This window comes from Podarcis erhardii (genome assembly GCF_964252035.2).
Source record: "Podarcis erhardii genome assembly, chromosome: 2".
Classification (NCBI taxonomy): Eukaryota; Metazoa; Chordata; class Lepidosauria; order Squamata; family Lacertidae; genus Podarcis; species Podarcis erhardii.
Window position 1 is genome coordinate 6,694,527 of NC_138498.1, and position 27,734 is coordinate 6,722,260.

Genomic DNA, 27,734 nt, shown 5'->3' on the forward strand with positions numbered 1-27,734 from the left:
ACGACAGAGGACGAGATGGTGGGACAGTGTTCTCAAAGCTACCAGCATGAGTTTGACCAAACTGCGGGAGGCAGTGGGAGACAGGAGGGCCTGGCGTGCTCTGGTCCAGGGGGTCACGAAGAGGCGGACACGACTAAACAACGACAACACAAGATCGTTTCAGAGGTGAGTTAACTGCGCAAAGTAGCCCCCCCCCCCCGGGCGCGCGCCTGCCTCCTTTCCGCGCCTGCGGTTTCGTGGGGCGCGCGCGCGGGCGGGGAGGGGGCGCCGCTCCCAGCCCCCTCCCCCGCCCTCCCCGAGAGGCGCTCTCCAATCCCCGCCAGCCAGCCTCTTCTTAAAGTGGCGCTGCTGTCGGGCGGCGAGGCACTCTTCGCCGCGGCTCCTCCGACTTTCCAGCACGCTTGCTTCTCCTCCTCCTCCTCCTCCTCGTCAAGCGAGCCGAGGCGGGGGCCGACAAGGCGCTCGGAGAGCAGCCGCGCCGTCCTTCGCTGCCGCTGCCCTCAGCCGAGGCAGCGCTTGCCGCCCGCACGAGAGCGCGCGCCGCGGACTTCCCGCCAAATCGCCCTCCTCCGCCAGGTGGGTGATTCTCACGGCCCCGTGGCTGGGAGAGAGGGGGGCGGGGAGGGGGCGGGAGACCCCAAAGTGCGGGAAATGGGTGAGGTATATCTATAAAGTGCGGGGCAGGAAGTTTCAGAGCTCACCGAACTTCATGGATGACGATGCCCCATCATTTCAGGGGGGCAGGCAGGATCTTCTAAGACGGGTGGCCAACTCCCAAGAGACTGCGATCTACTCACAGAGTTAAGAACTGGCAGTGATCTACCCCCTTTTGGGGGGTTCAAAGTTGTTGAGCTTTTCTTTAGGGAGGAGGAAAGCCCGTTTTTAGGGGTGCAGGGCAAAGCTTTTTTTTAGGGGAGCCAAAGTTATTGAGCTTTTTTTGGGGGGGGGGAGCCAGTGATCTACCACAAATGTCCAGTGATCTACCGGTAGGTCGCGAACTACCTGTTGGACATTCCTGTTCTAAGAGAACTGCCACTTTTCTCCTCCTGACAAAGTTTTTGGAGCTTTGCAACCAATAATAATAATAATAATAATAATAATAATAATAATAATGATAATAATAATAATATACTGTGTAGAGCAAAGGGCAAAAATTGGACAGATGTTTCCCCATCACTGAGTTTCTGTCATGAGGAAAGCTCCACCTGTTGAATTTCCGCTTTCAAAGAATTTGCTCAAGTCTGGGGGACGTGTGTGTGTGTGTCTTTGTGGCCGGGTTTGTGACAATGCGACTCTTTGATCTCCCTGTCATATTCTCTGGTTCAGCATGCATTTGAGATTGCTGGGTGATGCTTAATAAAGAGAGAAACACAAATTGGTCGCTTCCTAAAATCTGCTAGCCATCCTGTCGTATTCTCCATTAGCTGAGGTTTATGCTTGCTCCAAAGTGTGGGGAAATGGGGGTTCTAATCTGCGTCAGCGGCTCTGACTACACACATTGAGGGCACATTTTCCCTCAAAGAATTCTGGGCACTGTAGTTTGCCCCTCACAGAGTTGCAATTCCCAGGAACCCTTCCCAAACTACAGTGCCCAGAATTCTTTGAGGGAAATAACATGCTTCAAATGTGCCTTAGAGGTATAGTATGGAACCAGTGGGTGGGAATCGGTTGTTTTGAATCAATTGCCACAGAGCACGAAGATGCCATATGCATATGTAACAGAAGGAATGGCATGCCCAGGCAGAGATGTCCTCCTCATACACCTGGAGAAGAGAAGCTTTTTATTATTATTATTATTATTTCCATGCTTATTTCCATGCTTATTACATACCAAAACAACAACAACACCGGAGAAAAGAAGCTTAAGGGGAGACATGATAACAGTCTTCTTCAAATACCTGAAGAACTGCCACACAGAAGACCAAGCAGAATTTCTCTCTCTCTTGGTTTGGGCTAGAATTCATTGGTGGAAATTGTAGGGAAACAGATTTCAGCTAAACTGTAGAAAAAATGACCGTTTGGCTGGGGAGTGGACTGCCTTGGGAGGTGGTAGCCTGTCATTCACTGGAGGTATTTACATAGAGGTAAAAGATGCTGTAGCATCCAGGGTATATGAGGACCCCTTTGCTTTGCCCAAGAGACCCTCAGAACAGGCAATAACCCTGAGTCTTGAAGGAGATCTATGCACAGATATGGAAGATATACACGGCAAAGGTAAACATAGATTTGCTAAAGGGTATATGGTCTAAACCACTGAGCCTAGGGCTTGCCGATCGGAAGGTCGGCGGTTCGAATCCCCGCGATGGGGTGAGCTCCCATTGCTCGGTCCCAGCTCTTGCCCACCTAGCAGTTCAAAAACACGTCAAAGTGCAAGTAGATAAATAGGTATCACTCTGGCGGGAAGGTAAATGTCGTTTCTGTGCGCTGCTCTGGTTTCACCAGAAGCGGCTTTGTCATGCTGGCCACATGACCTGGAAAAACTGTCTGCGGACAAATGTCAGCTCCCTCATCCAGTAAAGTGAGATGAGTGCCGAAACCCCAGAGTTGTTTGCAACTGGACTTACCGTAACCGTCAGGGGTCCTTTACCTTTTTACCTTTATATACTCAGCAGGGAGGTGCAGCTTGTCCTGGCTCCCTGGCAAGTGAATCTGCATGATACGTATGCTTGCCAAACACCTCTTTGTCACATTATTATGTACACATTTCAAACTTTTTAAGTTAGCAGGCAAAACATGTGATGTAATAAAGAAGAGTAGCCAATTCAGTGCAGTGAATTGCTGTACAAAGTACTGAAGAAGATTGATCTCTATTTTGGAGAGATTGCCAAGCTTTTCAGAGCAACCACGAGACAGGGTATAGTTGATAGCATAGGGCCCCTGAAGCAGTTGCCCCTCTTTCTGTGCCAGCCTGGCCATGCTGCCTACGAATGTTTTCTTATCAGGATGAATTGTTTGGTAGGCAGGATCAAGTGTTGCTGAGTGCCCAGTTTACTAACTTGCATCTCTGGCAGGACAGCTGCTGAAACTTTGTGCAAGTTAACTGTTTGCTAACAGACTGGCTGCATTTTAGAGGAGTAGTTTGTCTTTTGGTAGGAACTGCTTTTCAGTGTAAATGGGTGGGGCTGCTATTTTCAGGGTTATAGCAATTTTGCTCTAAGTGTGGGGAGGTGAACTGTTAGTTTACCAAATGATTTTCCTTTACTGGAGAAAACACTTGGCATGAGACCAAGCAAGCAAGTTTTGAATACCGCCTTTAATCTGGTATATTTTGGGGTATTTCTCTATGGATTACAGTATCTCATTTCAGACATAACACACTTCTGCTTCAGGTATTGTCTAAGCAAATGTGTGAGTGGCACTGGATGGCTGACCAAGGCTGAGTTAGCATGAGGGTGAACATCAATATGCTGGAGTATCACTAGGAGCAAGCAGGAATATGGATGCAGGAAGGAGTGTGTCTGAGAGAGAAAACTTTTTATAGCAGTGTGTTTGTTTAGTGTGACATACACAATGGTTACAATAAGCAATCATATGTATGCATCCATGTAATGTGAATATATTGATAAGCATGGATTAAAATGTGTAAGAGCATCTATGTAATTGCACACTGCAGTTATGTAAAGACTGCAATCCTCAAAGTTAGGCTCCTTATGTTCAGAATAACAGGATGGCAGCCAAAGTCATCAGCCCTTGCATGCTCTCTCCTCTCCAAGGTTCTCATGACTATCAACTATTTAGAATTAGGGTTGCATTTTTTAGGGACTGGTAAGAAGCAATTAGGGACGCGGGTGGTGCTGTGGGTTAAACCACAGAGCCTAGGACTTGCCGATCAGAAGGTTGGCGGTTCGAATCCCCCCAAAATGCAGAAAGAGGCAAAGCTACAAGGTAACATTTGAGATAGTGTGAATAAACCCTGTTAAGTGTTCATGTTTGTTTGTTTTTAATGCACACATTTCCTCCCATAATTCAACCACTCCTGTGCAAATGCAATTGTTGTTGTTGTTGTTAGGGATGCAGGTTGCGCTGTGGGTTAAACCACAGAGCCTAGGACTTGCCGATCAGAAGGTCGGCGGTTCGAATCCCCACGACGGGGTGAGCTCCTGTTGTTCGGTCCCTGCTCCTGCCAACCTAGCAGTTCGAAAGCACGTCCAAGTGCAAGTAGATAAATAGATACCACTCCGGCGGGAAGGTAAACGGCGTTTCCGTGCACTCCTCTGGTTCGCCGGAAGCGGCTTAGTCATGCTATACGCCGGCTCCCTCAGCCAATAAAGCGAGATGAGCGCTGCAACCCCAGAGTCGGCCACGACTGGACCTAATGGTCAGGGGTCCCTTTACCTTTAAGAAGCAATTGCTATGCATTATATGTGACACATTCATAACAGCTTTCCTATGATCAAAGACACGTGCACAAGCTCAACACCAGCGAGCAGCCCAGTTGGGCACAGGCTAAGGACTCCAGAGGATCAGAAGGCCTACTACCAGCCTGCCCTGCCACCCACCACCCACCTTACTAGGGCTCTAGAACTGCTTTTGAATGGGAGCAACCTTGGCTGCCCTCTGCAGTCACCACCCACTACGTTTAATAACCAAAAATGCCCTGCCCTGGCCTATAGAGCAACAAAAAAAATCATTCCCAAACACCCTGGGGGCAGGAGGTGGGACTGACAGGGAGGATGGTGAGTGGCAGCCCAGAATAAGGGGAAGTGGTGGTGCTGCTGTCCCTATGTGTGGTGGTTAGGGGCAGGGGCAATGTTGGGAGAATGAGGTGACCTAGTGAGAGAGGGGCATTGCTATCGCTGCATGCAGAAATGGGAAAGAGTCCTGTCCTAGTCTGGAGCGGTGAGGGACTTGTCAGCAGCACTGGGCTGAGAGCCCCCTTTAAGTCTGGCCCTGGCCCTGCTTTTGCATAGAAATGTGGGGGAGGTAAGTTGTTTGCATGCATACGCTTGATTTAAATATATTTTTTCAAGCCTTTTAATAAAAGAATACATATATTTTTTTCCAAAATAATTTAATATTTGGACAAAATAATTTAAGAACATTAGTAAAAGCTGTCATTCCATCTCTCCTGTTATCCTGCTTAAGAAAATGGCCTGGAATTGTAAATGTATGAAATTGTCTTGTGTAAAGTCATAACATTCTGGCTGACATTAGCTCAAAGACTAAGACAGAGGCTTTTTCAGGTTTTGCCAGAGATCCTTTAAATGGAAGCACTAGAGGCTGAACCCCAGACTACAAACTACAATCCTTGTCTTAGCATCATGTCTGAAATAGGGATTGTTTGTGGGTTTTTGGCAAAGTTATCCTTATGTACATTTTGTCCCTTTAATGATGATGACATTTACACATTTCTATGTGCATCTATATCCATTACGTGGTGCTTAAATTAAAACACCAAAGGTGTAAGTAAAGTTGATTGTGTGCAAGGGTGAGTATGTGTGCATGCATATATATTGTAGTTATTGCCTGAAATTTGGTGAATGACAGTAACCCCATGTGAATATTAATAATCTGGCATCATTGTGCATTTAATTTATAATTATTTTATAAATAAATAGCTTATTTTATGCTGACAGTTTATGTGGTTGTTTATAACATCTCTTGATTTTCCATTCTGTATTGCAGAATGTTTTGCAAAAGGGCAGTATATAAATACTTCTATAAATACTTCTATAAATAAATGAATAATTTCCAGTGTGTAATGTTGCATATTCACACTGGTTAGATGTACACAAGAGCAGGAGTCAGCCCACCTGGTACCGTCCAGATGGTATTGGACTACAACACCCATCAACCCTGAAAATTGGCCATCCTGCTGGGGCTGATGGAAGTTGTTGTCCAACATCAGCTGGAGGCCACCACATTGTCTAACCCTGCACTACAGAATGCTGATAATCTGATTTGGGTTACTATGAACCATTGCTACTGTACCTCCAATTTTTTGTAATCCACCTAGAGGTTCTTTTTACAATAAAGCTGTATATACTTATGGTTAAATAGCTAGCTAAAATAAAGATATGGTACCTCACTAGTTTTAACCCTGCATTCTGATTTTCAAAGCATTATTTGTGTGTAAACTCACAGAAAAGTCTGTAATCCTGGTTGAGATGAGTTTAGAAAAGCTTTGAAACTGAAAATGGGACTGGGAAAGTAAGAGTGATGAAAAGGAAACCATGCAGGAGGAAATGTAAAAATGATTAATTTTGTTTACAACTATTTAATTCATATAAAACATTTTTAGCTGTATTCTCTGTCTGCTGCCTCCAAAGTTGCAAACTGTTACAAATAATAAAATACTGAAATAATGTGTAACCATATAAAACCTGGCAGGAAAACAGTAATAGTAGCCAGCAGATTTAAAAGATACTATTTGCAGCTGTTTAAAACAATAGCTTCCAGATTAGTTTTCTTTACAAACCATGTTTTTCCTTTTTTCTGGAAGGCTGGCAGTGGTAGAGCTGAGTAGACTTAAAGTGGGCAACGTATCATGTGGGTGCCATGGAGGAGACCAATGCCCTTGCTGGACATTCTTGTCTAAAAAGATTGGTCCCAGATTGCAAAGGGCTTTAAGGGTTAAATATCAGCACTTTGTAATTAGCCCCAGAAGGAAACAGGCAGCCACAGTGGTTAAACCAAACAGTGTTAGAAACTGAGATATGAAAGCCAGGAGCTAAATGGCACCTTAAACCTAGGTTATGGGGACAACAACGGAATGTCTAGGCATGCTTTTCTATAACAAGAATACAAAGCTGAAAATGAATGAACTGCAGCTAAAATATTATGCTCATTTTTCACATGCTCTAGTCCTTCCCCTGCCCACCTCCCTAATATTCTTAAGAGGGTCTCTTCTCCAGTGTACATAGAGTAGCTAGAAGTGGGGAGCCACTCTGCAGTTTTAATCTGAAATCTTAGGCGCAGCCAGAGCTCAGAAGCTACTTGCACTAATGAAATTCCCTGTCGCAAAATGCGCCTAGAGCAATCGGAGTTTCGAACACTGGAACCAAAATGAGAACACTGTCCTTAAAAAAGGACAGAACTTTGTTTTTGTATGCCACAACAGCAGCAAGGATCCTTATTGCAAAGTATTGGAAGACATCAGATCTACCCACTCTGGAAGAATGGCAGATGAAGATGACAGACTACATGGGACTCGCAGAGATGACGGGCAGAATCCGAGACCAGGAGAAAGAGACAGTGGAAGAAGATTGGAAGAAATTTAAGGACTATTTTAATAAATATTACAAGATTAAAGAATGTTAGATTGACATGGATTTAAAAATATTGGTTTTCAGAGATATTAGAGTAAGAAAAGAAATGGAATTAGTAAAAAATTTTTGGGAAATAAGGGAATGGACTTGCTGATGGAATAATGAAATTAGAATACAAAATGGTGAGGTATGAGGAAGTCGGGGAAATAAGGTTGAGAAAATAAGTTTTGAAATTATACTTGTTATTTTTTGTTTGTGTTTGTTTTCATTGTAGTTGTTTTGTATTTGTATGTTTTTACTGGAAAATCTAATAAATATTATTTAAAAAAACAAAACAAAATGAGAATAATGCATGTGCCCTGGGACATGCCTTTCTCAGGCTGCTGCACTTTGCACCAGTGGCAACTTCAAAAAGGCAGAGCACTTTGCAGTCACCCAAGTGCATTTTAGGCACCCATCTATGTCTTAGAAAAGGGCAAAATGACCCATTTCCCTTCTTGAATTTTTAATTTTTAAATTATTTGTTTATTACTTTCCCCTTGCCATGCACAGGGGTTCCCCCTCCCCCCAATTGTCGTTTGTTCAGGAGCACAATCAGTAAGGCAAAAAGCTTACCATAGCGCATCCAAACTGAAATCATAAACTTCTCTCCTTGCTGGTGCTACAGTCCAGCTTGGGTGTTGTATAGTGGCCTCCAGCCAGTGATACCCTCTCAGCTAGGAACAATGGCGTAAATTTCACCAGCTCATCAGCAAACCTGTATTTGCAAGCTACCGCTAGCTTATCAAGGACTTTATTTTGAAACTTAATTAGGAACACAATATTTTAAATCCACCAGAGAAGAAAACCTACTTCGTATATTTTACATGAGGAACATGCAAGTCACCAGATGAGATTCTTGCAATGCCCCCTGTGTTGGCATACTCATGAGGTGCAGAATCTTGTTGCTTAGCTAGTAACAAATATGAGCCTGTGCTTAAACAACTGAGTTGGTTACTAGTTTGCTTCCAATCCTTCTGTGGGCTGTCCATCCATTTGCCTCTTTAATGCAGTTCCCTAAACAAGTGAAATGAATCTTGTTTCGCTGTCCTGTTGGAAGTTACTCCCTTTCCAATTTTCTGCTGTTGATGTTTTTGTATTGAATCTTGTTTTGCTTTAGTTTAGTTTATTATTTATATTCTAATTGCTTTTATATTATTGCTTGCATGTCACTTCAGAGCATAAGCTGAAAAGAAGCATATGCATCTTTTAAATAATTCCCAAACAATTGTGGCCAGTGTACCAAATGTTTCCTGCTACTGAGGAGACCTTTTTTATCTTACTGTTACAGCTGAGACTGTACTTCTTCATTAAATATCAGGGCAGACAGTGTTCTTGATCCATGGTGGTTTTATAGATTGTGCCCACAATTAACCTAGGCTTGTTAATCCAGTGATGGGTTCCAAATTCTGACACATGGGCTGATTGGCTGGGGAAGTAATGCCCTTGTCTTCAGTAGAGAGGATATGTCTGACTGATAAAGGTTAATGCAAATATTATATTGGGTTGTATCAAAGGCCGTAATCTGTGAGTCCAGATTGCATGCCGCTAGGTAGGTAATTTCAGTTTGATTCATTCTGTTCCTGAGTAGGAGACAGAAAGCAACATTTTGATTGTGTGCAAAGAGAGCAGCAGAGATGGAATTTAAGCCTAAGAATTCAAAGAAGGGAGGTAGCTAAGAAAGCATTGCTTTATTGTCTTCTAAGGCTGTGCAGAGAAATTATTTCTGTGGCGCAACAAGAGTAACTTCACATCACCACGGTCACACTAGCCAGATTCTATTTCGATAGATGATAGATAGATAGATAGATGATAGATAGATAGTTAGATAGATAGATGAAAGAGAATGGGAGCCTTTTTGTAGGTGGGGTTGCCTGATGCATGACATGTTCATTTAAAAGAAATTTAAACACTCACAAACGTCGTCCCCAGTTCATGTGTCTTGCTATAGGAAATAACCAGGTTTGCATATGAAATAAACATGTTTGACAGGTAATGTATGGTGGTGTTCTGTTTCTAGCTTTAGAGAGGATTCAGTATAATCTTTTTAAAAAACAAAGTGCTAGCTTTCCCAGAAATTAATTGGCCAGTCATTAAGTAGTACTTATAAGGGAATAATAGGCAGTGACCTCTTGTTCCTCTTACAAATCTGAAGCGTGAAAATGGCAGTGTGCTAATTAAAGTTCCACATAAAATAGCTTGCTGTTATTTATCTGCTTTCTTTTTCTTCCCATGATGAAGGATATGTATGTTGGTACTCCTGTGCTCCCTCCACACTTTGCAGTTTCCATTTTTCACACTGATATTCTCCCGCTTTCTCTCTCTTTCTGAACCCTCTCCCACTGCTCCCCTTCCCAAGCTGTTGCTCCCTCGGGAAAAGAGAATGAAGAGTCCTCTTGTGCTGACAGTGCTGCTGTCCTTAATAGCTGCAAAACTGTGCCAGGCTTACTGTATTGAGTCCCAGGAGCAGCAGCTGCCCAGCGGAATGCAAACAAAGGTGAGAGTGGCTAGAATTTTGTTGGAAGAGGGGATAGGAGGTTGCTGGTGAGTGGAACGGCTTCTGTGCTGGGTAAGGATCTGCTCCAAATAAGTTCCTGCCATGGTACCAGTGTGGTTTTTAGAGCCTTGCATTTCAGGAGTTGAGACTGAACCCATCATCCACTTCGGAAAACCTGAGGACTCAAAATACTAAAGTTAATGCATAATTTTGTTTTACCCAGATAAGGTAAAGGTAATGGGGGGGAGATCCCTGACCATTAGGTCCAGTCATGGCCGACTCTGGGGTTGCGGCACTCATCTCGCTTTATTGGCCGAAGGAGCCAGCGTAAAGCTTCCGGGTCATGTGGCCAGCATGACTAAGCCGCTTCTGGCAAACCAGAGCAGCGCACAGAAACGCCGTTTACCTTCCCGCCGGAGCGGTACCCATTTATCTACTTGCACTGTGTGCTTTTGAACTGCAAGGTTGGCAGGAGCAGGGACCAAGCAACTGGAGCTCACCCCATCGTGGGGATTCGAGCCGCCGACCTTCTGATCAGCAAGCCCAAGGCTCTGTGGTTTAACTCACAGCGCCACCTGTGTCCCTTGATACCCAGATAGAAGCTAATTAAACAAAGATAATAATCCCCAAACACTCCCCTGTTGTGACTTCTGCAACAGTAAATTGTCCAAGGCTTGGAAAAGTTATTCTGATGTTTCTCTATATTTCATGGGTTTCTTTCCAACATAGTTTTTCTTCTAACGTTTTGCAAACAGGATATATTTCAAGTTTTGACATACAACACAAAATTGGATTCTGCCCCCTGCCCCCTGCCCCCAAATTCATTATTTTTACCTGATTTCCTACAGTGTAAAATGGAAATGAACAAACAAATAATGGAAAATATATTACCAATGTACACTGTTTTAGAGAATCAGGAAATGTGACCATGCCTAGTCACTTTCTCAAGGCTAGAAACCTGAATCAATTAAAAAGAAAGGTGGTACTGTGTAATTTATCTGTTAACTTTCATCTGCAGTTGCTACAGTTTGAAGGAGTATTGAGGTTTATAATACAGAGGAAGATCCTATTTCTTCCCTATAAAAATGTTAATTTGGTCCCCCCATAAACACACCCCATGGCAAGACAGTCATACATCTTTCATCTAAGGCAGTGGTTCTTATCCTTTTTGAGGGTCATAAACGTCTTTGAGAATCTGATAAATGTTGGACCCTGCCCCCCAAAAAGTGCACATACACAAACATAAGTTTGCATATAATTTGGCTTGGTTCAGAAACCCCTGGAAGCCAGAGCAATGTACCTCAGATGACTTCTCCTTTTATCCACACAACAACCCTGTGGAGTAGGTTAGGCTGTGATACAGCAATTGGCCAATGGGACTCGTGGCTCAGTGTTGATTGAATCCATGTATTCTCAGTCTTGAGTCCAAACTTCTAAAATGATAAACTGCCTTCCTGAACTTGTGAATTTCTCAAGAGAGAAAGTTCTGTAATGTTCAGACCACAGCAGAGAACCCAAGCAGCTGCTGAATTAATCTTGTTTGATGATAACATGTTGAGCAGGACCTCCATTACAAACCTGAAAATGAAAACAAATACTGATTCCCCTACTACTCAGTGTTTTCATTGTGACTCCTTTGGAACAGGGATTAACTCTCCTGAGCTTCCTTAGAGAGCCCAGAAGCATCTGCCTGGCCATGGCTGGCTACAGAATACTGTGCTAGATGGACTTTCATTCTGCTCCTGCAGGGCTCTTCATACGTTTCTGGCACAACTAGAACTTTGGGATTGCTTTGGCTCACAAATCTTACCAATCTATTTATTACACAAGAACAACAGGACTTAAAGCAGCAGGAGAGGTTTCCAAATTCCTTGTTAATGAGCCCTGCTTTACATACAGTGATTTTGTACACAGATGTAACTTCTGTGTAGGAAAACCATAAGCATTTTCTGTGCATGCCATCATGTGAAGTGCATGTGAATCATACACACACACTTTCTGCATTGGTGGGACTTGAGTGTACAGGGGTCTTCCTGGTGGTTTCCCATCTAGACACTGAGCAGATCCAGACCAGCTTAGCTTCATGTTACTTAATAACAGGGGTGCCAACTTGAATAAAATATTTGGGTGGGGCAGGTAAGCCCTACCCCACATAACTGATCACAAGACGTGGCACATGCACACCATTTGAATGGCAACGCACATCAACTTGGGGGCGGCCCTCTCAAATATTTTATGGGGGGTGAAGGGACCTCAGCCCCTAGGAATTGGCTCCTATGATCACAGTTATGTAGAAAAAACCTAGCAAATTAGACTAAAATGATTCAAACTATAAAATCAGAGTTCAATTTAAAAAGCCCTGCTGAGACACAAGAAAGAATAAGTCTTCAGTAAGGACTAGGGTGTGGGACTAGGGCTTGCCCATCAGAAGGTCGGCGGTTTGAATCCCTGCAACGGGGTGAGCTCCTGTTGTTCGGTCCCAGCTCCTGCCCACGTAGCAGTTTGAAAGCACATCAAAGTGCAAGTAGATATATAGGTACCACTGCGGTGGGAAGGTAAACAGCATTTCCGTGTGCTGCTTTGGTTCGCCAGAAGCAGCTTAGTCATGCTGGCCACATGACCCGGAAGCTGTCTGTGGACAAATGCTGGCACCCTCGGCCTATAGAGTGAGATGAATGCCATAACCCCAGAGTCGTCTGCGACTGGACCTAATGGTCAGGGGTACCTTTACCTTAGGACTAGAAGTTCAACTGGAAGGGATTTCCAAAAAATTGGGCCCACACTACTGAATGTACGGGTTCCTTGTGGGTACGAGCTGTGCGTCCAAGTCATGGGGGGCCACTAACAGCGACCCCCCAAGACCTCAAGGGTTAAAAGGAGAGATATAAGGGGTCAGGCTCTTGGTCTGTATCCTGCTCTACTTTTGATTCCTTTGAGTTAGTTGTGTATCTCTCAGTGTTAGGCTGTTGGTCCCTCATTGTTTTTTGTGATGGGGCCTTGTACATAATGAAACAACAAGTGGTTCAAAGAAGGCTCTTTGGTGCAATTACAAAAAGTTGCTCTTTCTTTCTTTTCTTTTCTTTTTTCCTCAAAGCTGTTTCAATAACCTAAAAGCCTATACATCCCGTGGAGAATAAAATGTTGGTCTGCGATAATGACCACACAGTAGGGAACATCTCTCCCACTGCAGTCTGAAATGAGAGCTTCTATGAGCCAGTGGTCTCTTGGTAGCCAAGCGATGGCTTGAGAGCCAAGCACTTCAGTGCATCTGCATGTGCGAAGAGGTTGATTTCTAGAGAAATTATTTAAAATAGCTTCACCGTGAAATGAAGCAAGTATAAAACTATCCAAGATCCTGGCTTCAAAGGCTCATACTTTTGGCTTTGTTCGCTTTTTTTTTGCAACTAATTTATATTGTTGAAATGTTTACCCCGCAATTTCCCCTCATTTATAAAGATATCAAAGGATTAAATCATTTGCCCAAGGTCATGAAGACAGCCTTTGGTGGAACTCAAATCTCTCAGTCCTTAAAATACCGTAACCAAACAGCTCCAATCTAGTATAAAATTAGATGTCTGGCTAATGAGAGGTTGAGGGCGATCTGTGAACTTGATCGTTAGCTGTCTTGTTTTCAAAGCTAAAACAGAAAGTTTGGAGAGAACAATTTCTATCGCTGTCTTTCACATGCAGAGATAATGGCAGCTTCAGTATTGTATATCATCTAGGACAAGGCTGGGGAACCTGTGGTTTCCAGATGTTATTAGACTACAGCTTCCACGATCCCTATTAGCCATGTTGGTTGGGGCTGATGGGAGTTGTAGTCCAAAAACATCTGGACAGGTCGGTGAAGGCTGATCTACTTGTGGTGCTCAATGCATGGAGCAGGGCCACACAGTCTCCTGGCATTTGGAAGCAACATTCATGGTGGAACACCTTCTTGGTAGCCAAAACTATAATCATCTTTCCATATTCTAAGTCTGCTGAAGAGGCTTTTGGTGTGTAGATGGTCTCTAATCTGATGTAAAAGGGGCATTCTTTCATAGGTATGAAAAGGGGAAGTTAAAAAGAAGATGAGGTCCCCCCCATCTCTCTTAAAAAGAGCTTTCTGCTCTGCAAATTACTTTTGTAGACAAGACCCAGCTGGAGTCTTAAGTGGCTGTTTTTGTCAAATCCCATCTGAATCAGATCTGCTGAGGATAAAAAAGCTTTGAGAAATCCAATTCAACCCTCTCCCATCACCTTCTCTTCCTGTCACATCCTTACTGTCCAAAAAGAGAAAAGAAAAAGCCTCAAATTACTGTAGCTTTAAGGCTCTCACGAAGCAATTCCACATTTTTGGATGCAGCTGACCTTTGGACCAATTTCACATTTCTCTCTCCTGGAATTACTTCACTCTTAGCATAGGCAGCAGTTTTAACCAGATTAAATTAGAGGACACCCCCGCCCTGCTCCCGCTTTATTCTTCGAGATAGATTTAAATTCTGTAACTAACGGTAGATGTAATTGACAAAGTTTTTCACTTGAAAATTATGCTTTGATTACGGGAAATAAGGATGGAACTTCATATCCATCAAAATCTGCAGGCATTCTAGTGCTACCTGTCCAGGACAGCCTATTGGCTATCAAAGGAGATGTACAAGTGAGAGCCTTGTGCCTAAAGGCTGTGTTTTCTTTACATCAGAACCTTTAAGTTTGATGGCCAATATTTACTCCAAGAACTTGGTTCTCACATGATTTGGATTTTTGTGTGTGGAGGGGGGAAGTCTGGGATGACAGAAGCCATTGCTTAGGAGAAGGGCAAAGAAATCATTTCCCACTGAGAGCAATGCAAGACATTCTTCTTTGGCAATCACTCATAGCCAAGTAAGATTGTCTTCCATAAACACAGTTTTAACAGTGAGTCTGTAAGTGACTGTGGAGGTCAATTCTGGATCCACACGTCCTTCCACAGTGGAGACAGGTTTCCGGACGGGAGTTGATCAGGGTGAGTTGATCAGGCCAAGCGTGCCTTCCTCTTAGGACATTTCTCCTTTTCGTCCTGAGTTCTAGCATCTTCAATGCCCATGGCATCTTTGGTAAAGGCTGTTCTCCAATTGGAGCACTCACAGACCAGTGTTTCCCAGTTGTCAGTATTTATGTCACATTTTTTTTAGATTTGCCTTGAGAGAATCTTTAAACCTCTTTTGTTGACCACCAGCATTACGCTTTCCATTTTTAAGTCTCGAATAGAGTGGTTGCTTTGGAAGACGATAACCAGGCATCCGTACAACATGACCAGTTCAATGAAGCTGATGTTGAAGAATCATTGCTTCAACACTGGTGATCTTTGCTTCTTCCAGTACACTGGCATTAGTTTGCCTGTCTTCCCAAGTGATGTGTAAAATTTTTCGGATACATTGTTGATGGAATCTTTCAGGGAGTTTGAGATGGTGTTTATAGGTGGTTCATGTTTCACGAGTGTACAGTAAGGTTGGTAGTGCAGTAGTTTTGTAAACAAGCATTTTGGTTCCCCTACGAATGTCCCGGTCCTCAAACACTCTGCACTTCAATCAGGAGAAAGCTGCACTCACAGAGCTCAGGCATTATACTCCTGCCTTCTGAACAGTGGATGCCCTGTAGGCCCACTCTACTTTCTGACTCTTCACCTTCAAGTTTCTACATGCTATGAAGGCTGTAGTAAATATGCTGTTGAAATTCTTACACTGCCAAGTTCTGCACTTAGGCTGTCAGTACCACAGACACATCCTTTTTTTGTACAAATATTAATCACAATGTCAAAAGATGCAATGTCTGTCAGATCACAATGTCAGAAATAATAGCGCCTGTGAACAGAAACTAGAAAACAAATTTTAATTAAAAAATACTACTGGGGATGTGCAATATGTGCAAAAACAATGGAAATCAAGGGCAGTTGTTTTAGACAAAGTCTAGATACTATTGCACACAAAACCTGTCTGCTGATTTTTACATTTCAGAAACAAATGTAAGCCTTGCAACACCGACTTTTGCATCCCAAAATGATTCGTGAAGCACCATTCGGTTCCATATTGATAGAGTATTATTTTTATAAGATTGTATTTGGAAATGATGAATTCAAAGGTTGAAGATTTCGCTATGTTTTGAATCTGCTCAAAACTTTTAAAGACTTGTATCTGACCCCACAATAAGCAAAATGTGGAAGTTTGTAAGATGTTTATTCACAGTGGGGGGGGGGGGAGGCAGAGCCCACTTTTACCCTCTATAACAAAATGGGTAGATCTGGCACTGGGGGAGCCTCCCTATCAATCACAGAAACACATAGGGAGCACCTCCCCACCCCCCGGAAGGCTTATATCCCATTGTATCATATTCCCTGTGTCACTATGTACGTACTACATAGCGTTCATATGAGGTTCTTCTCGTTCATATGAAGTTCATAAGCTTTCCTGCTTGGGAGGGGGACACACTTGAATGGTAGCTACACAGGTGCCCTCCTCCTCAGTTGCTCAGTGATGAGGTCAGCAATATAGAAATCGTTTTGAAGAGATCCATTGCGGAATCATATCTCCCCCACTTCGTAGCCCTTGTTTCCTTGTGACATGTGTTGCCTTGCCAGTCTTGCTGCTGGGATCTCAACGCTTCTCTTCCTACTGCGACTCACTCTCTGAAGCAGGAAATGTCTCTTTGCAGTGAAAGCAGCTCAGCGCATGGACTTTCTCAGATTGAGGCAGGTCATCAGGGTCCTGCCTACTGTACAAGTAATGTACAAGTAATGGCAGCAGTGTATCAGAAAGGGGATTCTGTAGCAATCTGGCTTTAACGGGAGCACACGTTCTTTCCCAGGAGTTGATTTCACGGATCGACAGGAATCTGACAAAAATTATTTCTTTTGTCCATTGCTCCACACTGAATGCTGAAGAATAAAATACTGGTTGTAATTTCTGTTATGCTTCTTCAGATAGAGGTTTTCTCTGAATTGCTGTAGGACAGAAGGCGTATGGGCCTCTTTAAATCACTTAGCCTTTTATATGCCCATACTCAACAGCTCAACTGAGGAAGGAAGGAAGGAAGGAAGGAAGGAAGGAAGGAAGGAAGGAAGGAAAGAAAGAAAGAAAGAAAGAAAGAAAGAAAGAAAGAAAGAAAGAAAGAAAGAAAGAAAGACATTGGTATAAAACTCAAAACTTTAGAGTAGGTGTCAGCAACTGGAAGTTCATGGGACAAGTCCAATTTGCCTAGAAGCAGAAACAGGGTGGGGAGCTGAATGGAGACAGTCGTATCTGTGCCAGCAAAGCTTTCTGACTATCCATTTTAGAGGGTGAAAGTTCTGGTACAATACCTCCTTCCTCACCCCCACCCTATTCTTGAATCTGAAAAAATGAGACTCAAAAGTCTTCATATTGATTTGCATACAGTAGTATTCAACAATCTCCAGTGAGAATTTAGAGAATTCCATGCAAAGCAACTGCAAAATCCCAGATAGCTACATTAATAATTTGAGAAGTGATTGGGAGGTGTGCATGTCAAACTTTGCAACATATCTATTTAAAATTTATGTTCTGAATCCCTACCCCCTTTCCCAAGGAATGGGGAGGAATTGCTCTTCCAGCACTAAACATCCTGTTGTTTCACACATGTCTTGCTACATACGGGTACTGATTAGCACGCTGTTCCCACTGGTTTGGGGAAGATCGCCCTGTTCCCTTACCCATCTCTAAGAGAGCCTTCCACCACTGCCTTATGTCTTAGGCATTCTCATATTTTGTACTGGATAGAGTCTGTGAGTTCCCCATTTCCCCTTGTGCAACTAGCCTGGAGGTTGCACGTTTACCTAGCATTAAGCTCCAATGAACAAATTGCTAATTTCTTCCAGGTTAATAATGTGCATAGGAACCAGGCTGCAAGAAAGATTGACAGATGAGGTTTTTATAGCAAGCACTGCTAGGCAGATTCACTGCTGCCCAGCAGGCTGGATAAAGTTTGGCCCTGTCTTCTCTTCTGGGCGTCTGGGGACTCTGCAATAAGGGAGCACCCTCTGGACTATGATGGTTGTGACCAGAGGGAACAGCAGGAATGAGCATGTTGAAGCACAGAGGCAGCACTTGATGTGCCAGGGAGGAAAGGAGAAGGAAGCTTGCTCTTCAAACCTGCCATTTTTTCCTCTCCAGGGAAACCTAGCCACAGGGATAAAATGGGATTGGTGGATACATATCCCAGCACATTATGTGGAATAGCTTTGAACACACAGATTGTGAGGGAAAGTTCCGAAATAACAATGAGCACGCAGTATAGAGGAAGATGGAGAAAAGATTGGGGTTTGAGAGCATTCTGAGGGAACGACTAGAAAAGAAGGCTAACAGAGGACTAAAAACATTTTTATACTGTGTGTGAGCTCAGCTACTAGATTTTGCATTAATGCTTTTCTCCATAAACTATTGTACAGTTAAAGCCATGGAGCAGTTTAGTTCCCCTTAATCGTGAGCTGAATTCTACAGTTATTTCTTTAGCTCTTCCCACAAAAAGCTGGTAGTGGCCATTGCTGAACCAACTCTTTTGCTACATACCTGGTACAGATTGGGGAAAGCAATATTTTTAAAACTGCCTTCTCATTGAAATTTGATATGCCCATGTTAGGGTTATTGAAGGGGACAGTGGGAATTATTTGGGGAAGATTTTAGCCGATTCTGCTATACATTGCCACATGAGCTTTGGTACTTCTTTCTCAGTTGTCTTCTCCTTTCTTTCCAACAGAAGAGCTCAGACTTCTATAAGACTCCTCCATCTTTGCTCCGGCGATTGTATGATGGCCAAGGGATTTCCTATGAGGCACTGCTCAGACTGTCAGGCAAAGAAGAAGTCAGTAAGTCCTGTTCCCCTCACCTTCCGAATAGTTACGGCAGTTTCCCATGAAACAGAAGAATAAATTTGGCATTTAGGCAACTCAAGTCACCTTGGTTACTTGAAAAGCCTTTTTTTTGTAAGCTGCTTTGAGGCTTTTTCTTACAATCAAGAGGTATATAAATTTTATGAAATAAAAATAAAGTATGAAATAAAAAAAACTGAAAATGGGACATTTTTATGTTTCTCGTTTGAAGTACGTTCTATGAAGTCTACTTTACAATAGCAGCAAGCATTCCAGCAGAGAGCCATACAAGCTATGCATGGAATAGAATAGAATAGATTTGGGAGTTGTCTTCACATATACGAACCATCCTCAGATTTCTGTTGTAATTATTAAATTTATATCCTACCTTTCCTCCAAAGAGCTCAAGATTTTTCACCTTCCCACCACTTCAAAATGCTAATGATTTTTTTTAATCTTCACAAGGACTCTGTGTAGTAGGAGAAGAGGAGGTTAAGGAGTGATATGATAGCCATGTTCAAATATATAAAAGGATGTCACATAGAGGAGGGAGAAAGGTTGTTTTCTGCTGCTCCAGAGAAGCGGACACGGAGTTGGTTCCAAACTACAAGAAAGAAGATTCCACCTAAACATTAGGAAGAACTTCCTGACAGTAAGAGCTGTTCGACAGTGGAATTTGCTGCCAAGGAGTGTGGTGGAGTCTCCTTCTTTGGAGGTCTTTAAGCAGAGGCTTGACAACCATATGTCAGGAGTGCTCTGATGGTGTTTCCTGCTTGGCAGGGGGTTGGACTCGATGGCCCTTGTGGTCTCTTCCAACTCTATGATTCTATGATTCTAGTAGGTTAGTCTGAGAGACAGTGACTGCCCCAAGGTGCTTAACAGCTGAGTGAGGAACTGAGCTCTGCTCTCCCTCCCAGGTCCTAATCCAACATTTGGACGAAGGGGAGATTTGCAGGACGAGCCACACCTACAACAAAATGGACATTGTGTGTGAGAGTTTAATCACTCTTGGATTTGGGATAGGGAAATTTCTAGAGAGAGTTGGGAATATTTCTATTAACGCAAAATGCAACCTTAAGATATCAAAAGATGTAGTCAACACCTGAAAGTGTCATTCAGTTACAAAAGTTTTCAGCCCAATTATTTCAGAATATTCTTGATGACACCATTGGTCATCAGCAGTTAAATAGGCTATGCACTGGAATCCTAATGAAAACATGAACACACAAAGGAAAAAAACACGAAATAAAGACTTAAAAGAGGTGTAGAACACCATTGCTTGTGCATTAGCATGATCTCTAAAAGCATCCAGTACATCAACGACCTTGATAAGTAAGCCCCCTGCTGACTATTAGAAAGCACACTGCTCCCTGGAAAGTAAGTTAAGTCCATAGATCTTCATCCAAAGTATTTAAGAGCTTAATCTTAAATTAAAAACTCACTACTTAAGTCCCAGCAGGCATCTGTTCCACCTTACAAACCAGTCATGGCCTGGAGATGTGTATTGTGCTTTGGTAGCCCAGAACCCCTGTTCTTTCTTTTTTCAGATCCTCAGGCACTTGCCTCTTCCCAGAAACGTAAGTCAGCTCTTCTTTTGCTTGCTTTGCACACCAGAAGGTCTCTGGGCTATGGCTTGATCCCTAACGATAGCTTGAAGCAGCTGTTGAAGGGTGAGGCTAAGGGCTCAACCAGATTTGCACTTGCCCTGCCACTTCCCCCGGGAAAACCCAATCTTTACCGCTGAATTGGAGCAAACATCAGGTGTTCTCCAAATTGACGTTTGCTCCAATTTAGCACTAAAGAGTGGATTTTCTGGGGGGAAACAGCGGGGCAAAGGCTTGGACCCATGGCTAGAAAGCACAGGATGAGATGAAAAACGCTCATACTCCTGCTTTCTAGGCACAGAACAAGTGGAAGTTTGGACAAGCCCTAAGGTTGCTTACAGCCACCTAGTGAATTTATGGTGGAGGAAACATTTTCATGAGAGAGTCACAGTCTAATAAGGTTTTTAAACCATGCATAAAAAGCAGAAGAAGCTGAAATGGGGCTCTTTGCCTCATCTCCAGCCACCCATATCTTTCACTCTGGGGGGTTTCTGTCCTCTCTCTTCCCCTATGGTACTTGGCATTTATAGCATGACCAGTCCAGGCCAATGGCTTCACTGAGGCCAGGATTCCCAATAGCACTGCAGTAAGAGTGATGGAAGTAGTTCCTAGGATGACTGGCATAAGAATTAGGTAGAAGTGTGTGCAGGTGAGACTGGGGACAGCATGTAAGAATGATAGAATGAGACAGGAAGAAGAAAAGAGAGCAGTTTTCTGCTCATGATAACAAGTGATGAGAGAGTGAAAAGAAGGCTTCTGACTGTTGATTAAGACTGCAATCCTATACACACTTACCCAGGAGTAAGTCCCATTTTACCCGAATAGATAGGTAAAGGATTGTTCTGTAATGCTGCAGTCCTAAACCTGGTTAGTGAGGAGTAACCTCCAATTAACTCTTTGGGCTTACCCCTGAGTAAACATGCAAAGGATTACAATTGAAAGCAATGCCCCACGGGGGGAAAGAACCTGTTATCTTTGCTGCTGTCAGTTCCAGATGATGATGATGTTGTTGTTGTTGTTGTTGTTGTTGTTGTTGTTGTTGTTGTTGTTATTCCCTACCCATTTGAGGGTGCTGCCACAGAATAGGCGATAGCAGGAGGTATGACAAAGAAAAGATGGCTGGAATCTCTTAAGATGAATGAATGCAGATGGTTATAGGACACAAGTGAGAGATGAATGTCAGGGAACAGATTTTTGTCTCATATATATACATTTACTTGGCTTTCCTGCTTCACCTGCTCGCTGTGCCCACTGCTATCATGATGCAGTTGGCATGGCCATCTATTGTCAGTTACACAAACTGCTCCATGACACTTTTTTTAAACAGAAACATTATATAGTAAGAAATGAATGAAGTGTTCAGCATGATACTGATATTCCATAAGTTCCTCAACTTACAATCAGCAATATCTCCCTTTCTGAGAAGCTGGTTTAAAATGGTGGCGGCAGTGTGTTATTTACAGAAACTTCTTTGTGACCATTGTACTTGTGACCATTGGAGTCATCCCTGATGATCAGAATGCAAGTATCTAATCAGAGTCTACAAGAAAGGTACCCAACCACCACCATAGCAGATTTAGAAGCCATTCATTACAATAGTCCTGTTGTTTCTTTTCTAAAATCTGAAATCCAGCTGATACTTTGACCTGTTGTAACCCTCTTGTTTTTCTCTGTAGGAGACATGCATGATTTCTTTGTTGGACTCATGGGGAAAAGGACCACAGAGCCTGGTAGGTGTGTAAGCCAAGAGATTTCACACTCAAACACACTCCTTGAAAATCTTGATAGGTTTCAACAGATTTCTTAGTTGGAAAGTACAGTAAGGGTTCTTTCTTTCAACTTTCTAATTCTTAGGCAGGGCTCTGGGTGTGATGCAGTTCTGTGGAAACGAAGGAGGAAAAACTCAAAACACGGCATTAGTTTTAGAATGCAGTTTCATGGGAATCTGAGTTTTCATTTTAAAAAGCAATTACCTGGTGGGTTTGGTGGTTAAGGGCCAATATCCAGGGCTTCATCTTTTCAGATTGCATTAAACTACAGCAGTGGAGAAGGTGGAACATGGTAAAGCAGCTACAGTTAAAAGGAAAGCAAAGAACAAGGGTAAGGGAGGAGGAAGGAGAAACTGTCATATTTGTAGTGGGTGATTTCTATTTCTTGTTTGGTCTGCTCTATCCCTGGACAAATGGAACTGCAGAAATAGAATCTGGCTGTAGCTTGTTTCTTCCCTCCCCACCTTCCATAGTTGGTCCTCAGGATAAGCACACTCTTTCCTTCAGCTTTCCTCATAGAACCTTCCATCTTAATGACCACCATTTGAGGTGTAACAACAGGAGTGAGATGTGTCCCATCGTTAATGCATGTCTGAATCAGTATACTCTCAGAAGAAACTCCATGTGCCCATAGTGGTTATTTATGACTGTCTGAAATGAAAATATTATTCACTCATAACTCAAGAGTTGAATGAAGAAATAAATTCTACCGTGTTAACTGATTGTAAAGGTTGGGAAACCGGGCAAGGAATCCTTTGATGCCATTACCTTTGAGTTAGAGGGAAGATGTGGTACCCACCAAAGGGACTGAACAGAAATGCCTCTGGGAAAAACTAACTTGCTTCATTCTCTAATTTCAGATAATCCCACAGATGTCAATAAGGGAACACTCACTGGTTTTGGCGACCTAAAGTATTCATTGAATGCAGAATGAGGTAAGGAAGAAGGGACCCAGAACTTGACTATAAAGGAGAGGGATTCTTTGAAATACTGCTCCCCCCCCCCCACACATTCACCAACACATGCACAAATGCAAACACAAGTGGACTCACACCAGCTCATACATTTTTCTTTTGTGATTAAGTTGAAGTGTAGATTCCTGCCCCTCATCACAGAAGAACAATATGTTGATCTCCAGGCATTCCCAGTGCAAGTCAGAGGCACATTGCAGATGCCACAAACTTGGCACTAATGCCATCTATTCAGTACAATAGATGTACTGTATAGCATCTAGATCAAGGGAAGTAATAGTGCCACTGTATTCTGCTCTGGTCAGACCTCACCTGGAGTACTGTGTCCAGTTCTGGGCACCACAGTTCAAGAAGGACACTGACAAACTGGAACGTGTCCAGAGGAGGGCAACCAAAATGGTCAAAGGCCTGGAAACGATGCCTTATGAGGAACGGCTAAGGGAGCTGGGCATGTTTAGCCTGGAGAAGAGGAGGTTAAGGGGTGATATGATAGCCATGTTCAAATATATAAAAGGATGTCACATAGAGGAGGGAGAAAGGTTGTTTTCTGCTGCTCCAGAGAAGCGGACACGGAGCAATGGTTCCAAACTACAAGAAAGAAGATTCCACCTAGACATTAGGAAGAACTTCCTGACAGTAAGAGCTGTTCGACAGTGGAATTTGCTGCCAAGGAGTGTGGTGGAGTCTCCTTCTTTGGAGGTCTTTAAGCAGAGGCTTGACAACCATATGTCAGGAGTGCTCTGATGGTGTTTCCTGCTTGGCAGGGGCTTGGACTCGATGGCCCTTGTGGTCTCTTCCAACTCTGTGATTCTATGATTCTGTGACAACAGGAGCAGGGGAAAAGGATATTTAAAGAGAAATGCTCATACAAGGAACAAAGCTACTTTGATAGGTTGCTGTATGTAGATATAGAGACCATGACAAGTCCAACTTTGATGGGTTCACAAGATTGCAATTTACAAGTGGGAAAGTTACACCAGAATTGGTTAGCCCAGTCACTTTTCTGGAAGAAAGCACTGGACAAGAAGTGGTCATGAAATTATTTTCAGAAATCTTATGACATGGTATGGCTAGTAAGAGAGAGTAAACTCATAGCTTCCCCCCCCCCCCTTGTGTCTTTAAAATGAGTTTACCCTCTTCTCTTAACTGTATCATTCCATTCATAAAATGGGTGGAATTGATCAAGGGGTGGCTTTCAGGAGGCAATCTTTCCAACTTGGTTAAGAAAATAAAAGAGAAAGTTTCATGTCCTTAAGGTAAAGGTAAAGGGACCCCTGGCCGTTCAGTCCTTATTGCAGCATAAAACTATCCTCCTCCTTCTGTTACATGAGGACTATGTTATATGCCAAAGCTGCTTTTTCAGCCATCTGGGAAAACATTAACCATCTACCGTATTTTTCGCTCTATAAGACGCACCAGACCATAAGACGCACCTAGTTTTTGGAGGAGGAAAACAAGAAAAAAAATATTCTGAATCTCAGAAGCCAGAACAACAAGAGGGATCGCTGAGCAGTGAAAGCAGCAATCCCTCTTGCTGTTCTGGCTTCTGGGATAGCTGCACAGCCTGCATTCACTCCATAAGACGCACACACATTTCCCCTTACTTTTTAGGAGGGAAAAAGTGAGTCTTATAGAGCAAAAAATACGGTACATCAGGCTGTTAACAGCCAACTGCTACTCCTTTTGATGCCATTTCTCCAATGAACATAGTGAATGGGTATGTGACCTCCTTTTTTGTTAACTCTTCAGTTCCAATAATTTGGTGAATGACAGTAGTTATTCCATGATTATGAATTTGTGATGTAATTTCAATGCTGTTGCTGATAAGCCAATGACACTTAGACTGTAGAACAATGCTTTCCCTCAGAGCCACTAACTTCCAAATGTAATTGCTATGCATTTTCAGGATACAGAAAAATCAAGCATTTTGGGAACCTCACACAGATGAATCAATACTATGCCCACTACTTTCTACTAGTTGGCTCCTGTGCTTCTGTGTGTGTCTACAAGAATTCATACTATATGAACACTGTTAGCATGTGGGTGTATGTTGTTGGTATGATGTTTGTGTATACAATACCTAAGTGATGCTGCATGTGTGAAATGGCTATATCATTGGCTTCATACTTCGGACCTTGTTCCCACGTCACTTCAAACACAATTGAAACAGAGTTAACAATGCAGTGGAGTCAGTTCACAAATTCAAATTCAGTTGTGAGTCACTTGGTAATAAGACAGTGACTCAGCGGCACATAATTTGTCAAAACACTTTCTAGTCTGAAATGCAGCTAATTTTTTTTAAATTGTATTTTAATAACCTGTGTCTTGCTTTTCTCTGTCTAAGGCTGAACCCAACGTAGGTAAAAGCCAAAATAATCAAATAAGACAATAAACCACAGCATTCAGTAACTAATAAAATCCATAAAATATGCAAATTTCAATGCCATTCAGAACTAGAAACAAGCATTGATGTATCTAATGATGTAACAGGTGGTGGCCTTTTTCTATGTTCCATCCTGCCAACATTGCAGATGGCAGTGGCAGTGGAAGTAACAAAGGTCAATTCCAGATTGTTGCTCTTTTGTGGGTGGGATTCAATACCATACACACACAAATTCATGTTCTACAAAGTGGATTTCTTGTGTCAGAAACCTGATTCTGAGGAAATTAGGCCTTTTGAAGTAAGGAAGGGCATGTGAAAATGCACTGGGAAGTGTGGGATAACAATTGCTTGATGTCACATTGTATTCAAATAATAATAATCAGTAATGAGATTACCTGGAAGTGACTGTGTACTGTGCAATCCATGAAGCAACAGGAATCTCTCTATAAATATGTAAAAAATGGTTGCTATATTTTAAAGGATTTTAAAAATAATATAGAATAGGCAATAACCAAGTTTTTTTTAATATTTCAGATCCAAGATTAATAAAGAATATAGTTTGTTTTCCCCCTTCCCCCCGTCTCTCTCTGCCTTTAATATTACATAATTAGTACTGAACTCAGATGCAATTGTCTTTTATGCATTTTTTTTTTTACAGAAACCTGTACAAAATAATTAAATGCCCCTCTAGCTCAGATTGAAATCCGAATTTTTAAATTACCCACCTAAAATTCTTGGCTACTATTTTGGACACAATCGTTGAACCAATGCTTTGATAGTTCTCAGCAATAATAACGTTTCCACACTGGGTGTGCAAATTTGGCTTGCCAAGCTGATCTCACAGTTGCACATACTTAAGGGATAAACAAAAGCTGAACAAGGCGGTAGCATGGGCCTGTAGGATACAGATCAGGTGTGCACATTATGTTCCAAAAGCAGCTATCCCCACTGGAACACTGATACAAAACTGCTTAATCTTGAGCAAGTGCCATTGAAATTCTTGCTCCAGAAGAGAAACTGAAGTAATAGTTTTGGTTTAACAAACAAAACATTGGAAATGTGTTGTTCTGAGTGAAACACAAAAGCTCGCTGTGGGTTAAACCACAGAGCCTAGGACTTGCCAATCAGAAGGTCGGCGGTTTGAATCCCCGCAATGGGGTGAGCTCCCGTTGCTCGGTCCCTGCTCCTGCCAACCTAGCAGTTCGAAAGCACATGGAAGTGCAAGTAGATAAATAGGTACTGCTCTGGCGGAAAGGTAAACGGCGTTTTATGCCCTGCTCTGGTTCACCAGAAGCAGCTTAGTCATGCTGGCCACATGACCCGGAAGCTGTACGCCAGCTCCCTCGGCCAATAAAGCAAGATGAGTGCTGCAACCCCAGAGTCGGCCACGACTGGACCTAACTGTCAGGGGTTCCTTTATCTTTTACTTCCTTGTACTCTAAACATTTCTTGCCTGGGCCCAAAGAACCACAAAGCCTTTCCATGAAACTGAGAGAGCTTTAACACCAGCCACTCCCACCCATGTTACATGACGGCTACTTTTGAAACTGATGGACATTTCCCAAGCAGTTGGTAGTATGGGATGGGGATCAGCTGTTGAAGTGGGGGAGTAAAAAAATCACCTGTGCGACTCCCTAATTTAAGCAGCTAAGTGGATTCCAGCCTGCCATTTTCTTCCATGCCCAGACCTGATTCCAAGACAGGGAACTGTGCTGAATGTTGGAACCAATTTAACTTCAGCCTTCTCTACCCCCCTTGATCTCTCATACAGGTATCCATGTAGGCGTGTGGACAATCACAATGTCTGCAGGACCTCGAGAAACCAACACAAAGCTGATTTCATCCACCAAAGCCCAGCACACTCTCAACCAAACCAGAACCCTTCGATGTACCATGGAGACCTCATATTGTCCTGTGCTTCCTTGTTGCCATGTTCTTTTCCTTGATTCTGCCCTTTATTCCAGCCTTTTCCTCACTGTAACTCTCTAGTGTTCACTGTTTGGAAATTTTGAAAGTAACCCTTCCTCATGGTGCTTTGTCCCTCTGTGTACATATTTACCTGATCTGTAGAAAACTCCTATGCCACAAGCAAAATCACCCTCACTGCCCACCCTTTTGTGGCACAGATTAAGAACACCTCAAAATCTTCTATAATTACAGGGTTTTTACTTATGACCTGCCACTGTGTGTCTCTCGTTCTTTGTTTGATATTTAATAAAATTGTGGAGGGGATTCTGCTGTCACAAAACGAACCAACACAGTTTAAAATGGTGCAACTTACTGGCCTACAGTGCAAGTTGTTGATGAGAGTCTGGGCATAGTTCAATCATAAAAAGCTATGATCTGTGCACATAAAGTCCCAGGCTCAATCCCCAGTATTTCTGATTGAAAACTATCTTGGGTGCGGATGGCAGGGAAACGCTT

General features: G+C 42.8%; 1 protein-coding gene across 2 annotated transcripts; it reads left to right on the plus strand.

Moving 5' to 3' along the window:
- On the plus strand, positions 1 to 27,492 carry TAC3 (tachykinin precursor 3). 2 transcript variants are annotated; one of them, XM_081845443.1, is made up of 7 exons: positions 1 to 165; positions 9,607 to 9,744; positions 18,472 to 18,580; positions 20,131 to 20,160; positions 21,864 to 21,917; positions 22,817 to 22,891; positions 27,082 to 27,492. In XM_081845443.1, exons 1-6 carry the CDS (start codon positions 16 to 18, stop codon positions 22,888 to 22,890), a joined length of 555 nt encoding a protein of 184 aa, XP_081701569.1. In that variant the 5' UTR covers positions 1 to 15; the 3' UTR covers position 22,891; positions 27,082 to 27,492. The 2 variants fall into 2 exon arrangements, with proteins under 2 accessions (XP_081701569.1, XP_081701570.1); XM_081845444.1 differs by lacking the exon at positions 1 to 165 and adding an exon at positions 485 to 576.
- The last annotated feature ends 242 nt before the right edge of the window (positions 27,493 to 27,734 follow it).